The following is a 16,023-nucleotide window of genomic DNA, read 5'->3' as shown; positions in this document are numbered from 1 at the left end:
CAACTCTTGAGTACTACTACATAGTCACTCAGAAGTTAGTGACTTGAAACAAGCTGCTTAGCCTCTCTGGATTCCAGTTTCCATGAAGGAGGAGGAGGAAGAATAAGTGATAGTGATGATGAAGATCAACAACAACAACAACAACAACAACAAAAATCCATTTCTGTAGTCTTTATTGTCTGTACTTGGTACTGGTCTGAGGATTTTGTGAGTATTAACTCATTTCATCTTCACGACTACCCTGTGAAAATGGTATCATGATTATTCCCATTCTACAGATGTGGAAACTAAGATACAAAGAGATTAGGTAACTTGTCCACAATATCACTTGGCTTTTTTGTCACCTGGTAGAAATTACATTGTGAAAAGTTGCTTGTCAGCAGAGGTTGAGGATCATTTAAGCTTTTAACTAAAATATTTCAGCTTAATAACATGTTATTTTGCTGTTGTCTGTGCTATTACTTTACCTTGCCCAAAGTGTACAGGGCTCCTGGACACTCTCAGACCACATGTGCTCCCACTACTTGGGGACAGCTGTTCTAAGATAGGCATAATGTCTTGGGCACAGCATGATACTCCTTAATTAATGGTGGACTATGAACATGATTCAGGCCGAATTGCCTCTTGCAAACAAAAGAAAGCAAGGCTGTGTCTTGAAAAGATAGGTAGAAAAAGCATTATGTCTTTTGGAATACATACTATATGAGGTAATAGTGTCTGGTTCTTTGTACACTTATTCATATAATTACTAAAATAAACCAATAGATAATAATTAGCACCCTTGTTTTGCCAACGGGGAACCTAGAATTCAAAGAGTAACTACCCAAGATCACTCAGTGTGAAAGAGGCACAGACCTAAGATTCTAGCCCAGGTCTGTCCACCTTGAAAGCCCATGCCCTAGGTTGTTCATTTTGCTGCCAGCCCCTTTGGAAATAGCCTAAAATTAGTTTAAATTAGGCCAGCAATATTAATGAGTTTCTTTCATAATCCCTTGCAACCCTGAAATTCCAGTTGTATTTCTAACAGGTTCTTAAGTGCTAGCCCTCTAGTTGATCACAGTGGTCCTAGGAACCTCTTTTGGGGATATCCTATGAAGCCTGAGTTGGAGACCCCTGATCTGGGCTTGGTCCCCACACCTCCAGCTCCTTGGTTTGTTCTAGGGACTGGATTCAGAGGGGATAGTGTGATTTATATCTCCAACCCATGAAATGTGAAGACAAAATACTACATTAATACTGTACCCTGTAAATCTTTTCTCGCATTAGCAGCCTTCTGGTAGAGTCGAGTTGCCAAGGAAGCATTGCCATATGTGCTGATGGAGCTGAACTAAAAGGAGAAGATTGGAAAACTAACCACACTAATAAATTTCATTTGAGGCAGTTGGAAAATAGACTGCTGTTTTGACAAGTTAGAAACAACACACACATCCATTCTCTGTTTCAAATGGTTAAAGTGAATTTCCAGGACCCAACAGAAGCATCTTATATTAGAAACCTGATTTTTCTGCTGAGTTACCCAGATGTCAGATATATATGCACTTTAGACTTAAATGTGGTTGCGGTGAAGTGCCTCATCTAGACTCTCTGCTTTAGGCTTTACTGGGCCTTGCTACCTCTTCTCCCTCTGAGGTCAAGGTACAAGGAGGGATCTTGGAATTCCCACCTCTTTAACTTTTCATTGTTTCACAGACCTTTTTACAAAGAGCAGGTACTCAAGACTAATGTTTTCAAGGCCCACATCTGTAGTGGGCCTCAGATTATAATCCAGTCACCTTCATTTTCCTGTTTAACCAGACAGGGTAGTCACTACAAGAATGGTTCTTATCAACAACTTGCCTGAGTGCCAGCATCTGGCCTAGGTCTTAGGAGTGGATTTGTACTTTGGTTTTATTCTAAGTTGAAGTTAATCATTTAATATAAGGAAACGTGGGGCCTCTAGTATATTACTTTAACCTCCTAGTTTCTCTAACTGCCTCAGGTCTCTGCTCTTGCAAACTATCCTTCACCTGCCTCTAGAACTTTTTACTTTTTGAACTTTACTTTTTACCCTAAAAGCCACCCCATGCATCTACAGAATTTGATGCATGGTCCTTAGTGGGCCTGGGAGCGAAGTTATGCAGTTTACCAGGTAAGAGCAGAGGCTGGAGCCGGACAGCCTGGGTGGAACCCCGTTCTTCCATCGAACAGCTGAGCCACCGTGGGCAGCTCCCTTAAAGTCGGCCTCAGTTTCTTCTTCAGTTGCTGTGGATAAAACAAAAGCCACTGTCTAAGTAAGGTGTTCTGTGGATTAAATGTGTTCATTCACATAAAACACAGAGTAGTATGTGGATGTAACAAGTGTTCCCCAATTATTGGCTGTCGTCATTATCACTACTATTAATAATATTGTTACTTATTATCTGGTCTTCTGTGATCCAAGCACAGCCTCCAGTGCCCTGACTGCTTGCCATAACCTTAAGATGTTGGTGCCTTTGCACACCAACTGTTTCCTCTGCCTGGATCACCTTGCCCGCTATTCTGCTCATTGTCTCATCTCTCCAGCAAACCTCTGCTCACCCTTGAAGTCCCAGGGCAAATATCTCCTCTTCTTTGATGTTTTCTTCCCTCCTGCCGGTAGAAGAACTTGTTCTCTCCACTGGGTTCTCATAGTCCTGTGATGCCCCTGGGGTCTGGCATGCAGCATGTGCTGTTGTTAGGTGGTTTGTCCCCCATCTGGCAGGTGGAGACAACTAGCATTCCCTTTCCCTCTAAACTCTGAATTTCTTAAGGGGGAGGCACCAGTCTCACTGTGTTCATCCCAGTCCCTCTCAGTACCAGGCACACAGAGGATGCATTTGGTAAATGTTTGCTGAACAAATAGCTATTTGTTGCCTTCTTTGTAGTCTTACATACAGGGTTTTCCCTTTTGTTTTTTGCTGTTCACAGGCATTACTAAATTTATGGCGAGAAAGATAAATCTCAGTAGTTTGAAAGGCTGACTGCAATGATTGTATCTAACACTGTAGTCATTTGGCTCTGTGGGCTGGTTTTTTATTAGTCATTTAAAAAGACTGTCACAGGATAGTTATGGAGACAAGAGATCATCATTTAAATCACAGTGCTTTCAACCCATCCACAATTTTGGTCTACAATTTAATGATGAGAAAAATACTTCTAGCAAGTAAATATTTAACTAAACATTTTGGCACTTGACCTGAATACAGGGGGTAAGATGGAAATTTCAAATGTGAAGAGGTAGTTTAAACAGGCGTCTGCCCACATATTACTAGTAGAAATTAATGTTGTACTTTTATTAGGTAATAACCAAGCCTTCTCTTATTATAGATATATTAATGAAAGATCAGTGAGTGAGTGTCATGAGTATAGTTTAGGAGAGAATGCTTGCTTTGGATAAGAATGCTTGCTTTGCCCAAATGGTTGCATATTCCCATTTTTTCTCATATGCTGCCTTAGCTCATTTAGATTCTAAAGAGCACAGCCCCACTCAAGCTAGCAAGAGCTAAGGGGGGCTTTTAATAAGCATTCGCACAAGAGAGAAAGAAGGTAGAAATCTCAGGGATCCAAGAGCAGGAGCTGCACTGGAGCCTGGCTTCAGTGGGACCTGAAGGTGATGGGGATGGGCGCTCCCACCTGTGTGCCTTTCATGGGCTATGCGCATTCTCTTTTTAGAGTCTCCATTCCTTTTGCTTCACATTCTCATCTGTCCACCAACGCATTTCCTCTGCTTATTCATGGTTTCTGCTTCCTTGTGACATTAGCGCACAGATGGCTTCCAATTGGCTGCTTTCCTTGCTCCACCCATGACATCTTTTCATCTTGCTGCTTCTGCGCTAACTTGTCCCCTCGTCTCTAAGGACTGTCAGTCATACTCCTGGGGAAGGCATCCTGATTGGCCAGCTCCATTTTTGGTAGCAGGCTTAAGTTGCTGAACTCTTGATTTGCTTATCTTTTAGGTGTTTTACATTGTCCAGTCAGCTGTGGCTCTGGGGATGAAGCAGGCTTAGATATTATGGTTGCCTAGTGAAGGATTACTAACTCAGGCCAGGTGATGAGATGGCTCGCACCTGTAATCCCAGCACTTTGGAAAGCCTAGGCGGGAGGATTGCTTGAGGCTAGGAATCTGAGACCAGTCTGGGCAACATAGTGAGACCTTGTCTCTTTGTTAAAAATAAAAAATAAGAAAAAACAAAAAGAAGTGTTGCAAACTTAAATGCTTATAGGATCTAGGCAGGTTATATAAGTGAACAAATGCAGCTGGGTGTGAGATGCAGATGCGCATTTGCATATTGACACATAGAGTTAAGTGGTGTATAAAGGTATATATTTTTTTGAGTAAGATGGCTAAGGCTTGTATCCCAGTCTCACCACTTACCAGCTAGGTAACTTGGAACAAATTACTTTAACTCTCTATGCCTTGGTTTCCTCTCTATAGAGTGATTATGAGGATTAAATGAGTTAATAAAGTTTTTAAAATGGTACCTGGCATGTAATAAACATGATGCACTTTTAAAGAAAATTTTCATTAGCCTCACCATCCTTATCCTTGTTTAATTCCACAATGAAGGACTTTCTCCCATTTTTCCAAAAACATCAAGCTGCATTCATCTATTTAGTTTTCCCCCTTTATAAGGATATGAGCAAATAAAAAATTTTATCAATTGTGAGGGTATCAATAGAGCAATAAAAATAGAAACTGGAGGCCAGGCATGGTGGCTCATGCCTGTAATCCCAGCACTTTGGGAGGCCAAGGCAGGCAAATCATGAGGTCAGGAGATCAAGACCATCCTGGCTAACATGGTGAAACCCCATCTCTACTAAAACAAAAAATTAGCTGGACATGGTAGCGGGTGCCTGTAGTCCCAGCCACTCTGGAGGCTGAGGCAGGAGAATGGCATGAACCCGGGAGGCAGAGCTGTCAGTGAGCTGAGATCAAGCCACTGCACTCTAGCCTGGGTGACAGAGTGAGACTCCATCTCAAAAAAAAAAAAGAAAGAAAGAAAGAAACGGGCATTTGTCCTCATTGAGGTACGGGCCTCAGAGCAGGGTGGGCACCACCTTGCATGGTTTCTGTCTGAAGGATGGAGCTTCACTCAATAGAGCAGATGGCTGGGATGTCAGAAAGAGGCCCAGGGTCAGTCAGTTCAGTCAGAACTGAACCTATGAACTGACGGCTAGGTCAGTCCGTTCATTGATATTTTATTTTATTTTATTTTATTTTATTTTATTTTTATTTTATTTTATCTATTTATGTATTTATTTATTTATTTTTTGAGACAGAGTGTCGCTCCATTGCCCAGTCTGGAGTGCAATGGTGCAATCTGTGCTCACTGCAACCTCCGCCTCCTGGGTTCAAGCAATTCTCCTGTCTTGGCCTCCTGAGTAGCTGGGACTACACACCCGGCTAATTTTTGTGTTTTTAGTAGAGACAGGGTTTCACCTTGTTGGTCAGGCTGGTCTCAAACTCCTGACCTCAGGTGATCTGCCCTCCTCAGCCTCCTAAAGTGTTAGGATTACAGGCGTGATTACTGGCCTCATTGATCTTTCTTACAAGGATGTCAGATTATGTTTGAAACTTTTCGTTACTCAATAAAATATACCTGTAGGTTGGATACATATGGCATTCAAGCTAGTGACCTCTCAGGCTTGCTCCTTTAGGAAGAGAGTGTGGGCAAGGCTGGTCCCTCAGAAGAGGCTGCAAGTGGACCTTCTTACATAGATAAATTAGAAAATTATACTTCCAATGAAGAATAGCACCATGAACCTCTCGCAAAGTATGACAAAGGGTACAACGTACTCCTACCATCAGGGTTAGCTTGGTGCGTGTTTCCAAGAAAAAATAATTGTGATTTAAATTTTTTTTCTTTAAGAAGAACAAATGAAAACGAGATTTTTAATTCAGATATGTAGCTCCACTAAATGCACTCAGTGTTCTCACTGCCTTCCCCAAAAGTGGTTCTTGATTTAGAAAATCAAGTGGTCCACTGATTTAGAAGGCAGAAGGGAAGGAGCAGACTTTGGGGGAATAATGAGATTTCCTATGTCACTAATACTGTTGATTTACCCAATGTGCAAACGATCCAGAATGTGAGATGGAATGTACTTGGGCCTGATGCGGCTGTTAGAAGTTAGTACTTAAACATTCCATTTCAAATATTCTCATTAAGGGTAATAGCAGAAAATTGCAGCAGAGATTAAGCAGTTTTTAAGTGGTAATCCCCTCTGTGGAACTGTTGATTTGTTTAGTTAATGCTAATTTATTTAATATACTTCTACTTTTTGTTGATTTTTAGGTCTGTTGCCACAGTTATTGGGAGTTGCCCCAGAGAAGGCCATAAAACTTACAGTAAGTCTTTTGAGTTGGTGCTTCTTAGTAAGGGCTTTTGTACATACTCAAGAATCTAGCAGGTATTCTTATAGGAAACAGCAGGTTTGTTTGCTCAGAGGTGCTAGCTAATTTGAAAGCAGGGGAACTCACCACACACGTTTTTTCATTATTCCCCATTTAGCAGTGGACATCCAAAAATGTGATAATAAACTTGAGTACTTTTAGTGGTTGCTGCCATCATTGTTGTCATCATAGCAGTAGCAGCTAAATTCCCTTCAGTATCTACTGTATTAGGCACATTATATGTATTACCTTTTACTGGTCTAATCTCAACAGAGCGTGATCCACAGTTTACAGATAAGGAAACTAAGGCCTATAGGGCTTAAAGAGCCTACCTGTGTTCCCACAAATCATGAGTGGGAGAACTAGAATTTAAAATCAGACTTGTCTGACTCCGGAGCATGTCAGCACCTGCTGTTTTTTAGGATTCGTGGTTAGGGTGTGTTCTATAAAGCCAAATGTGCAGGGATCTGGGTTCTAGTTGAAGTCGATCGTTCATCAGATTATTTGCCCAGTGCCTGGCTCACATTTGACAGATGGTTGATATTCAGTTTAAGTGTTTGTGGAATATACGAACATTTGCATCACTAAGGCCATAAAGCCCCAGAAAGTGAAACTCTAGCTTTAGATTGAACTGTGTAGCTTTGGAGCCTGAAATTCTTCTTTTACCATTTTATTATGTGACCTTGAGATAGCTAATCTTCTCTGGCCTATGTCTGCCAAAAAGATATGACTGTTTCTTAAAATTTCTTGTAGTACATACCATTTTGAGAATATTATATTAATTAATTAATGTAATTTATGTTCTTTGAGAATCCTTGAGGAATTTTTAGATATTGAATTTCTTCTAAGCTGAAAAAGTCTGCTCAGCCAAATTTATCTCCATGATGAGTAGTGTTTTAGATTAATTCTTGTTAGAAGACTGGAAAGTGATTTTTAATCAAGCCTTATAAAACAGTGTTAAGTTGTAAGATGTATGTTTTTATTTTGTCACTATTATCAGTGACAAAATCAGCCTTCTTAAGCTATTCTAATTGCAGAGCGTATTTTTGGCTTTCATTTATCTTTTAACTTTTCTCCTGAAACATCAGTGATGCATATATATTTTTCATTTTTTAAAACTGTATTATGCTATTAAGAGTACTTCTCAAACTATTTTAAGATCTGTTAATTTGTGCAATTTATGATTACTCCAATAGACTGATAGAAAAGAATAGCCTATATTGACAGATGCATATTTATAAGTGTTTAATGACTTTCTTTATATTTTTCATCAGCTTCTATAAATATTTTTCTTCAAGGTGAACGATTTTGTGAGGGATAAATTTATGCACAAAGATGGTTCGGTCCCACTTGCAGCAGAAATTCTTGCTGGAGGCTGCGTAAGTACCTTTTGAAGATCTCTACATTGAAAAGATTTGTTTCACATATATATCACTGCCATGGTCAACAGGTGTGGACTAAGGCTTCTGTTTAACCACAGATCCTGCACAAGGGCAGAGTCTACTAGGGCACCTCGGCTTTTCCTAGACAGGCGAACCATTCCAGAGGTGGAAGGGTAAATGTTTCTGATCTTACTGCCTGTTAAGTCATGCCTGTTAAATTCGTCATTGCTTATGGTTTGTTCTGCAATAGAAGTCATTTGTGACAGAAGTGTTTGCCCTTTGAAAAATCTTTGCTAACCTTTTCTAAAGTTAATGTTTAGTACATTCTTTCCTCATGGCACCCTCTGCTGGGTCAGGCACTAAAACTTGTAGTTTGAAGTCAGCAACCATAGCTCTTTGCTTGGCTTTGCCTTGCAAGTGGCAGCATCTGTTCAGGCTTCCACTGCTTTTGGGAGAACAATGCTGGGAAATAACTGGCTGAGTGTGCTCTGCATTGTCAAAAACGCTTGGAATGATTGTTTCCTTATATGGATGAACAACCTGCATCTTGTTCTGAAGCTCAGCAAAACATTGTGTCTCGTTTTATCTCATGTACTGGTTTGTTCATGTGAATGTAAATACTTTAAGTAAATTAAACTCTTATACAAAGACTAGTGTTATTTAAAGATAAGGTTGGTTAAATAACAGGCTTTGATCACTCAGGCAATACAAAATTGGTATTTTTTTTATCTGAACCTATTTCTTATAAAAAAGATGAAGTCACTTTTTAAAATTGGCTTACTCTGGGCAGGAAGTAGTATTCCTGAAGTAATTTTTTTCTTGAAGATCCTTGAGTTTAGGTGTTGGACAATGTTTGTGTGGAAAGGGCTTATTGTCCTATCTAACATTGAATGATGGTTTCTTAAATGTAGCAGGAGCTAAGAAGTCCTAGCTCCTGGTATTCTTTAGAGATGGATGGAATTTGGCTACTGCCTGCCTCTCTGTTTGATCAGTGACCTGTCGGAGATGGCCAGGCAGGATCCCCTTGTTCTGTAACTTTAGGAGCATTCAGGATGGAAAAAAGGAGCCTTTAATGTCCTAAATAAAAAGGGCACACAATAATAATCAAAGAGAATTTTAGAAGTTGCTCTTCCCCATAAGTACTCTCCATTTAAAACAACTCTGTAGTTTCCATTTGAGTAAGTAGGTTTTCTAATTTTTGGATAGGTATATCCATAGGCTGTGCCTAGCCTAGTCCTTCAGGTTGTTACAGGGTCCAGGATATAGCAGGGTTTTTTGGTAGGTCAGGTGGGGTTGTTGTTTTTTTTAAGTTACATTTTAAACTTTCTGAAAAGATATGATCATAGATTTCTATAAGAATTAAAATGTAAAATTAATTATGTGATACTACTCAAGATGTTGGCAATCATCATGGCATGGTGCCCAGAGGTTTATTTTCTTTTTAATGAAAGCATTTTGCCTGCACATGCCTCTGGGTGCCAAGGAGATTGGTTGTGGCACGTATTTTCTAGGTGCCATCTGTAGGTGGTCTTGTTTTTGCATATGCAGTCGCCCATTTCAAACACAAAGCACATTGGCATCAGAAGTGGTGCCTAGTTATGTAAAGAGATGTAGCCCTTTTCAAACCTGATCTAAACACAGGCTTAAAATTGGAGCCACTTAGGCTTTACAGCTACTTAAAATATCTGTGAAATGAGATTTGCCATCCTTCATCTCAGAGGTAGACAGTGGTCCCTAGCTTTTCAAGTCTTCTCCCTTGCCTTTTTTCCCCCAGTCATTACTTTAAGAAGTAAGAGTTTATTTTCAGGTAAGCAATCCTGTAGGTAGCAGACAACCAAGGTCCCTTTAGATCTCTGAGTAGATGAATGGATGGTTCCATTTTCTGTGTGTTTGTGTGTGCACACACATCCTTTTTTTTTTTTCTTTTTTTTTTTTAAAGACAGTTTTGCTCTGTCACCAGGCCGGAGTGCAGTGACGCGATCGCAACCTCCATCTCCCAGGTTCAAGCGATTCTCCTGCCTCAGCCTCCTGAGTAGCTGGGACTACAGGCACGCACCACCATGCCCAGCTAACTTCTCTGCATTTTTAGTAGAGACTGGGTTTCACCATGTTGGCCAGGATGGTCTCAATCTCCTGACCTCCTGATCTGCCCACCTTGGCCTCCCAAAGAGCTGGGATTACAGGCGTGGGCCACCCCGCCCAGCCATGCATTTTTTAAGTAGCAGCAGCATCTTTCTTTGCAGGCTTTAGCAAAGTTTTCTGTATAATTGGAGGCAGTCACACACCTTAGAGGGTTGTTGTGAGTTCCACAGCCTCATCTGTCCTATTGGGAATACAAAGGGTTTTGTAAGGTTGTGCCACATGAGCGGTTCCTCATCTTAGTTCATCCAAGCATTGCTAGGTGTTGACTTTTAAGTCTCTGGGGACCTCACCTTGCTTCATTATTACTGAGAATTAGTACACATGGCTGACTTTTGCACTTGTAACCAAAGCTGCTCATTTCTTTGAACAAGGCTTCTTCTGTTTTATGATCTGTTTCTGCAAAAACGAGGAAAGTATGTAGGGAGGTCTTTGTCTCATAACTTCATAGTGATTAGCTAAACAACCTGTTTTATTGTATTTTTTTTTTTGAAAAATGAAAGTGTTAGTAAATTTGGAGGGAAAAAAATCATTGTCACTAGAAAGGAATAAAGTTTATCCCATTTCTTATTTATTATTTTTGGTATAATAAAGCCTGTAACTGAAGAGATTAAAAAATAATCTTCTGTTTCATTGACATAGGAAAAAGGGCAAGTCTGTTATTTATTTTTAAACTCATTTTTTGCATTTGAGATTAGTTTTAGTTTAGAGCACCGTTAAAAAATTGACTCCAGTTTTCTGAGCATTTTTATAGATTCACACTTTAACAGTAGTGATACATTCAGCATGTTTTAAGACAAAACTCGGTGCTGAGACTGGGGTTTACAAACTCTAAATCTGAAATAATTCTTTGTGGTTTGTGTTTTCTCCGTAAGTTTGGTTTCTGCATTCTAAATTAGGATTGTAGTTGTGGGAGTTGTAATGGAGACCTGGACCTTCAGTCTTCCCTGCATGAGGTATACATATATGTGTGTGTGTGTGTATATGTATGTGTGTGTGTGTGTGTGTGTGTGTGTGTGTGTGTGTATGCCTTCTGGGTTTTTTTCCATCTTTTCCCTTCTTGGATCAAATACTTGGCGCCTTTAGAGGGCTGTGATTGAGAATCTGTGTTAGTGACCATGGAAACTTTCAGTCAGTGTGTCAGAAGACAGAGGTTCTGTTACCACTAGCCACTTCCAGTTAGGTTCCCAATGATTCTGAAGACTGACATATTACATCTGAATATGTTGTCTTTATTGCTTTTTTGCTGTTACTTTAAGAAAAAATGAAAAATAACGTATGTAATGCAGTATGATCTGTAGGCTGCAGTGCTTCATTCGACAAAGTAAGTGTATGACTTTTATATATCTAGCGTAACATGCATCTAGGTTGAAATCTTGAGGAGCCTGGGATCTTTAGCTTTTGATCCTTTGATCTTTAAAAAAAGTCACCAAGTAAGGAATACAAGTGATGCGATGACTAGTTTCAAGGAAGAAGTATAAATATGATGATTAATTTATTTGGCATGAAAATAAATCTAATATTACTAAGAAAGTCATAAAAATATGAACATCTGTCTTATAAAGCCATGTTTAGTAAAAACTGTTCATATACCAATACAAAGTAGTAGTATTGTGTAGTAATTTTTGGAAAGACAAATTAACATGTTTTAAACTATGGTCCTTTGATAGTGGTCCCAGGGTATTTTTTCACTGTGATGCACACATTTGTGTGCATGAGTGTGCATGTTGTAAATATAATTGGTGTTTATCGAAGTTTGTATTATTTTGAGTGCATTTTTAGTTGGAAAAACAATTTATATGTTTGTGTCACTGGTTCTAAAAGGGACTGGTGAGAATAACACTGTTGGGAAAACATGGAATGAAGAGTAATCTTAATTACTCTCCCCTATAAATAAGTAGTACCCTAATGCTGTTGGCTGCCTGATTCCCACCGTTATGGTGATTCCCATATGCATGATGGTTTATGCCAGTTTGTCCAGCCACATATCAAATACTGTTTTTAAGGCAAGTTTTTATTACTCATCTCATACATTACATTCAGTTGCAATTGTTTTATTTTGAAAGATTTTGAAAAACACAAAGATACAGACACAGGTGTGCCTACCACTTAGATTGGTGGCAAACTTGACAGCAGTTGGAGGCCCTTAATGTACCTGTCCAAATTGCTTTTCCTTCCCTTATCTCCCAAGAGAAAACTCTGTCCTGACACTGGTGTTTTTCATTCTAAGCATGTCTTTCTACTTTTTATTACTTGTGAGTATCCTAAGCAGTATAAATGTTTGTTTTTGAATGCTTCATCCTAACACAATGCTCTAGGAACAACTCATATGATTCCCAGATTGATGCCTTTGCATTTTTTCCCATTAGTGCAACTCATGTGCTTTGCTTATCAGAAAATAATAGTAAATGGGAGTATTACGTTCTAGTGTTGGAATGTGGCATATACTGCGTATGTCTGTTACAGATGTGTGGGTTTCTAGATAGACTTATGGTTGGAACAGTGTATTCATTTAACCAAGCTTTTGGTTACTTGGGGTTTCTCCCTAGACAACAGTCGTTGCTTCAGTCTTATGCTTTAAACTCATATATGATACTTAGTTTAAAAATGTTAACCCTCCCCACTGCCAGCAAACACTCCCTATCTACCTATCAGCCTGTCTTCCCATCACCCCCTTTCTTCTCCTGTTGCCATAGTTCTCACCACCTTCAAACATTCTGTATAACTTACTTATTTTTCATGATTTTTGTTTATTTTCTGTCCCCTTCACGGTAGAGTACAAGTTCTGCAAGGACATGGATCTTCTTATTCATTGATGTATTCCAGGGACTGCAGGCATTGCATGGTAACCTGTAGACTCTTTATAAATATTGGTTAAATGAAAGAATTTTAAAGCTAAAATCACTCAAAAGTGATCTTGTCAATCTTCACAGCCAATCAATGACAAATCTGGTAATGGGCTAATTTATATCTTTTCTTTAATGTTTGCCAAACCCCTTCCTGTCATTAACAATAAAACTTATCACCTTTCTCTCCAAGCCGTACTTAATGATGATTCCCAAATCACCAAGAATAGAAAGCATATAGATGGAGACCATTTTACAAAGTGAAAGTGTTCCTTTTAAAACCTTGCCATTCTAATTTCTGAGAATTGCCAACAGGGATGCTTCTTCATTTTTTGTTTTTTGTTTTTTCTTTTTTCTTTTTTTTTTGGTAAAGTTAATCCTTTTGAAAATCATAGCCATTTGTAGTAAGAATAATCACATCTAACAAGAGGCAGTCCAGTTTACTGGAAAGAACATGGGCTTTTAGTCAGTTTGGGGTCTCAAGGCCTTCACCTGCCAGATGTGAATCAAGGATTACACAACTTACTTGACTTCTCTGAGTTGCAGTTTTCTTGTCTATAAAATTTAGATAGCAACTTTCTCTTTCAGTTGTCTATTGCTGTATAACAAACCCCTCCAAAACTTAGTGGTTTAAAACAATAATCTGTTCTAATGGCGATCATTAAAAAGTCAGGAAACAGCAGGTGCTGGAGAGGATGTGGAGAAATAGGAACTCTTTTATACTGCTGGTGGGACTGTAAACTAGTTCAACCATTGTGGAAGACAGTGTGGTGATTCCTCAAGGATCTAGGACTAGAAATACCATTTGACCCAGCCATCCCATTACTGGGTATATACCCAAAGGATTATAAATCATGCTGCTATAAAGACACATGCACACGTATGTTTACTGCGGCACTATTCACAATAGCAAAGACTTGGAATCAACCCAAATGTCCATCAGTGATAGACTGGATTAAGAAAATGTGGCACATATACACCATGGAATACTATGCAGCCATAAAAAAGGATGATTTCATGTCCTTTGTAGGGACATGGATGAAGCCGGAAACCATCATTCTGAGCAAACTGTCGCGAGGACAAAAAACCAAACACTGCATGTTCTCACTCATAGGTGGGAATTGAACAACGAGAACACTTGGACACAGGAAGGGGAACCTCACACAGGAAGGGGAACCTGTTGTGAGGTGGGGAGAGGGTGGAGGGATAGCATTAGGAGATATACCTAATGTAAATGACGAGTTAATTAGTGCAGCACACCAACATGGCACATGTGTACATATGTAACAAACCTGCACATTGTGTACATGTACCCTAGAACTTAAAGTATTAAAAAAAAACAAAAAAAGTCTGTTCTTTTTCATGAATGCTGCCTCCTTCCCGTGGTTTCTGTCTCTTTCCCATGATTTCAGCTGGAGTAGTGAGGTAGCTAGAAGGTCCAGAATGTCCTCACACAAATGGCAACCAGCTTGGAGCTCAGCTGGAGCCAGGGCTGGGTGGGGACAGGTTCTCCACGTGGCATAGCTGTGTGAGCTTCCTCATACTATAGTGTCAGACTTAAGAAAGTGAGTTCTGAGAGCAGAATAAGAAACTGAGAAAAATCTCAGGCCCAGTTTTTGAGATTATGCAACATTAATTTAGCCACAGTGTATTTGTGAAAACAGGTTATAGGTCAGCCAGATTCTGTCAGTGCCAGGGAAAATAGTCTGCCTCTGAATGGGAGACGTGACAATGATGTTGCAGCCATCTTTAATGCACCACACTTACCTTGCCTGATTGTGGGAAAAATTAAATGAGATAATATGTATGAAAGAATTAAATCATGACTTCAGTGCTAGTCTTCCTGCTCTTCTAGTGTCTACTTTTTTTTTTTTTTTTTTTTTTTTGAGATGGAGTCTCGGTTTGTCACCCAGGCTGGAGTGCAGTGGCGCGATCTCAGCTCACTGCAACCTCTGCCTCTTGGATTCAAGCGATTCTCCTGCCTCAGCCTCCCAAGTAGTTGGGATTACAGGCATGTGCCACCATGCCCAGCTAATTTTTTTGTATGTTTAGTAAAGATGAGGTTTCACCATATTGGCCAGGCTGGTCTCGAACTCCTGAACTTATGATCTACCCACCTCGACCTCCCAAAGTGCTGGGATTACAGGCGTGAGCCACCGTGCCTGGCCTCTAGTGTCTACTTTTTAACTTCTTGTGTGTGTGTGTGTGTGTGTGTGTGTATATATATATACACACAGAGAGAGAGAGAGAGAATTTTATGAAAATGAATGTTTTAGTTTGGCTTTTTGGGTGGAACAGAATGGAATAGGTGTATTGGAGTTTGGATATGGCTCTTGAGGACCTCAGCTACCTCAGGTGCTCCTGAAATCTCTGGTCTTCTTTGTGAACCTGCTTATTTGTCATTTATCTACTGATTGATTTCCTCTGCTGGGTAGCATAGCATCCTTTTTCTAAAAATGACTTTAATTTCATCCTGTGTCCACAGTGCATGCCAATCCGAGTTCCAAGGCTTTCCTCCTAACAGGAAAGATTTCAGTGTTTCTCCATCACTGAGGAGGAGAGGTGTTCTGATTATCTATTGCTGCATAACAAATAATCTGCAAATTTAGTGACTTCAAATAAATACTTATTATTATTCTCTCTTGTGGTTCTGTGGATTGACTGGGCTCAGCCTGGGAGGGTTGTACTTGGGATTCTTATGTGGTTATGGGCTAGTGGAAGCTGGGGCCAGACTCATCTGAAGGGTCTACCGGGACAGATATCCAAGGTGGCTCACTCTCGTCACCGCTGGGGCTGTGGTCCAGAGCACCTGCTTGACTTCTCTGTGTAGCTTGGTCTTTTCAAACATTGACAGTTTGATTCTGAGAGGGAGCCTCCCAAGAGCAGGCATCTTAAGAGTCCTGGTCAGAGACAAGACTTCTTATGACCTGACCTTGAAGGTCACTGCCAGTGCATTCTGTTGGTCAGACAAGCCAGTTAGGCTGGCCCAGATTCAACAGGAGAGAAATTAGACTCTATATCTTAATAGGAATAATAGCAAAGGATGTTTCAGCTACCACTGGAGGATTCAGTAACCCGTGTTGTGAGCTGGGAACATCTTCATTGCCCTTCATCTTGTGAAGGTTTCATAGCCCATCTCATGCCTTCTCTGAGGGTCTGTTGCTGATCCTAGAACCCATTCATTCTCTAGATTGCTTCTGGTAGCAGGGGGCAGAAACTCACCAAAGTGGAGATAAGTGAAGGTTAAGGGTATCCATTAAATGAAATT

At 39.9% G+C, this 16,023-nt stretch overlaps 1 protein-coding gene and 1 long non-coding RNA gene across 4 annotated transcripts in view; one reads left to right on the top strand and one right to left on the bottom strand.

Annotated features, from left to right (window-relative positions):
* SLC25A13 (solute carrier family 25 member 13) overlaps positions 1–16,023 on the top strand; it is a 200,205-nt gene that overhangs the window by 135,824 nt on the left and 48,358 nt on the right. For all 3 annotated transcript variants that reach the window (XM_050782911.1, XM_050782912.1, XM_050782913.1), the window contains 2 exons: positions 6,291–6,343; positions 7,687–7,767. In XM_050782911.1, coding sequence (XP_050638868.1) covers positions 6,291–6,343; positions 7,687–7,767 — 134 coding nt within the window. The remainder of the gene's footprint in view (positions 1–6,290; positions 6,344–7,686; positions 7,768–16,023) is intronic.
* LOC126949944 (uncharacterized) lies at positions 147–3,709 on the bottom strand. The gene is made up of 3 exons (XR_007723998.1): positions 3,631–3,709; positions 2,126–2,241; positions 147–241 (listed from the first exon to the last, which is right to left on the bottom strand). It is a non-coding gene; the product is annotated as an uncharacterized LOC126949944 (long non-coding RNA).

This window comes from Macaca thibetana, chromosome 3 (assembly GCF_024542745.1).
Source record: "Macaca thibetana thibetana isolate TM-01 chromosome 3, ASM2454274v1, whole genome shotgun sequence".
NCBI classification, from domain to species: domain Eukaryota; kingdom Metazoa; phylum Chordata; class Mammalia; order Primates; family Cercopithecidae; genus Macaca; species Macaca thibetana.
This window is presented reverse-complemented; position numbering and strand designations above follow the sequence as displayed.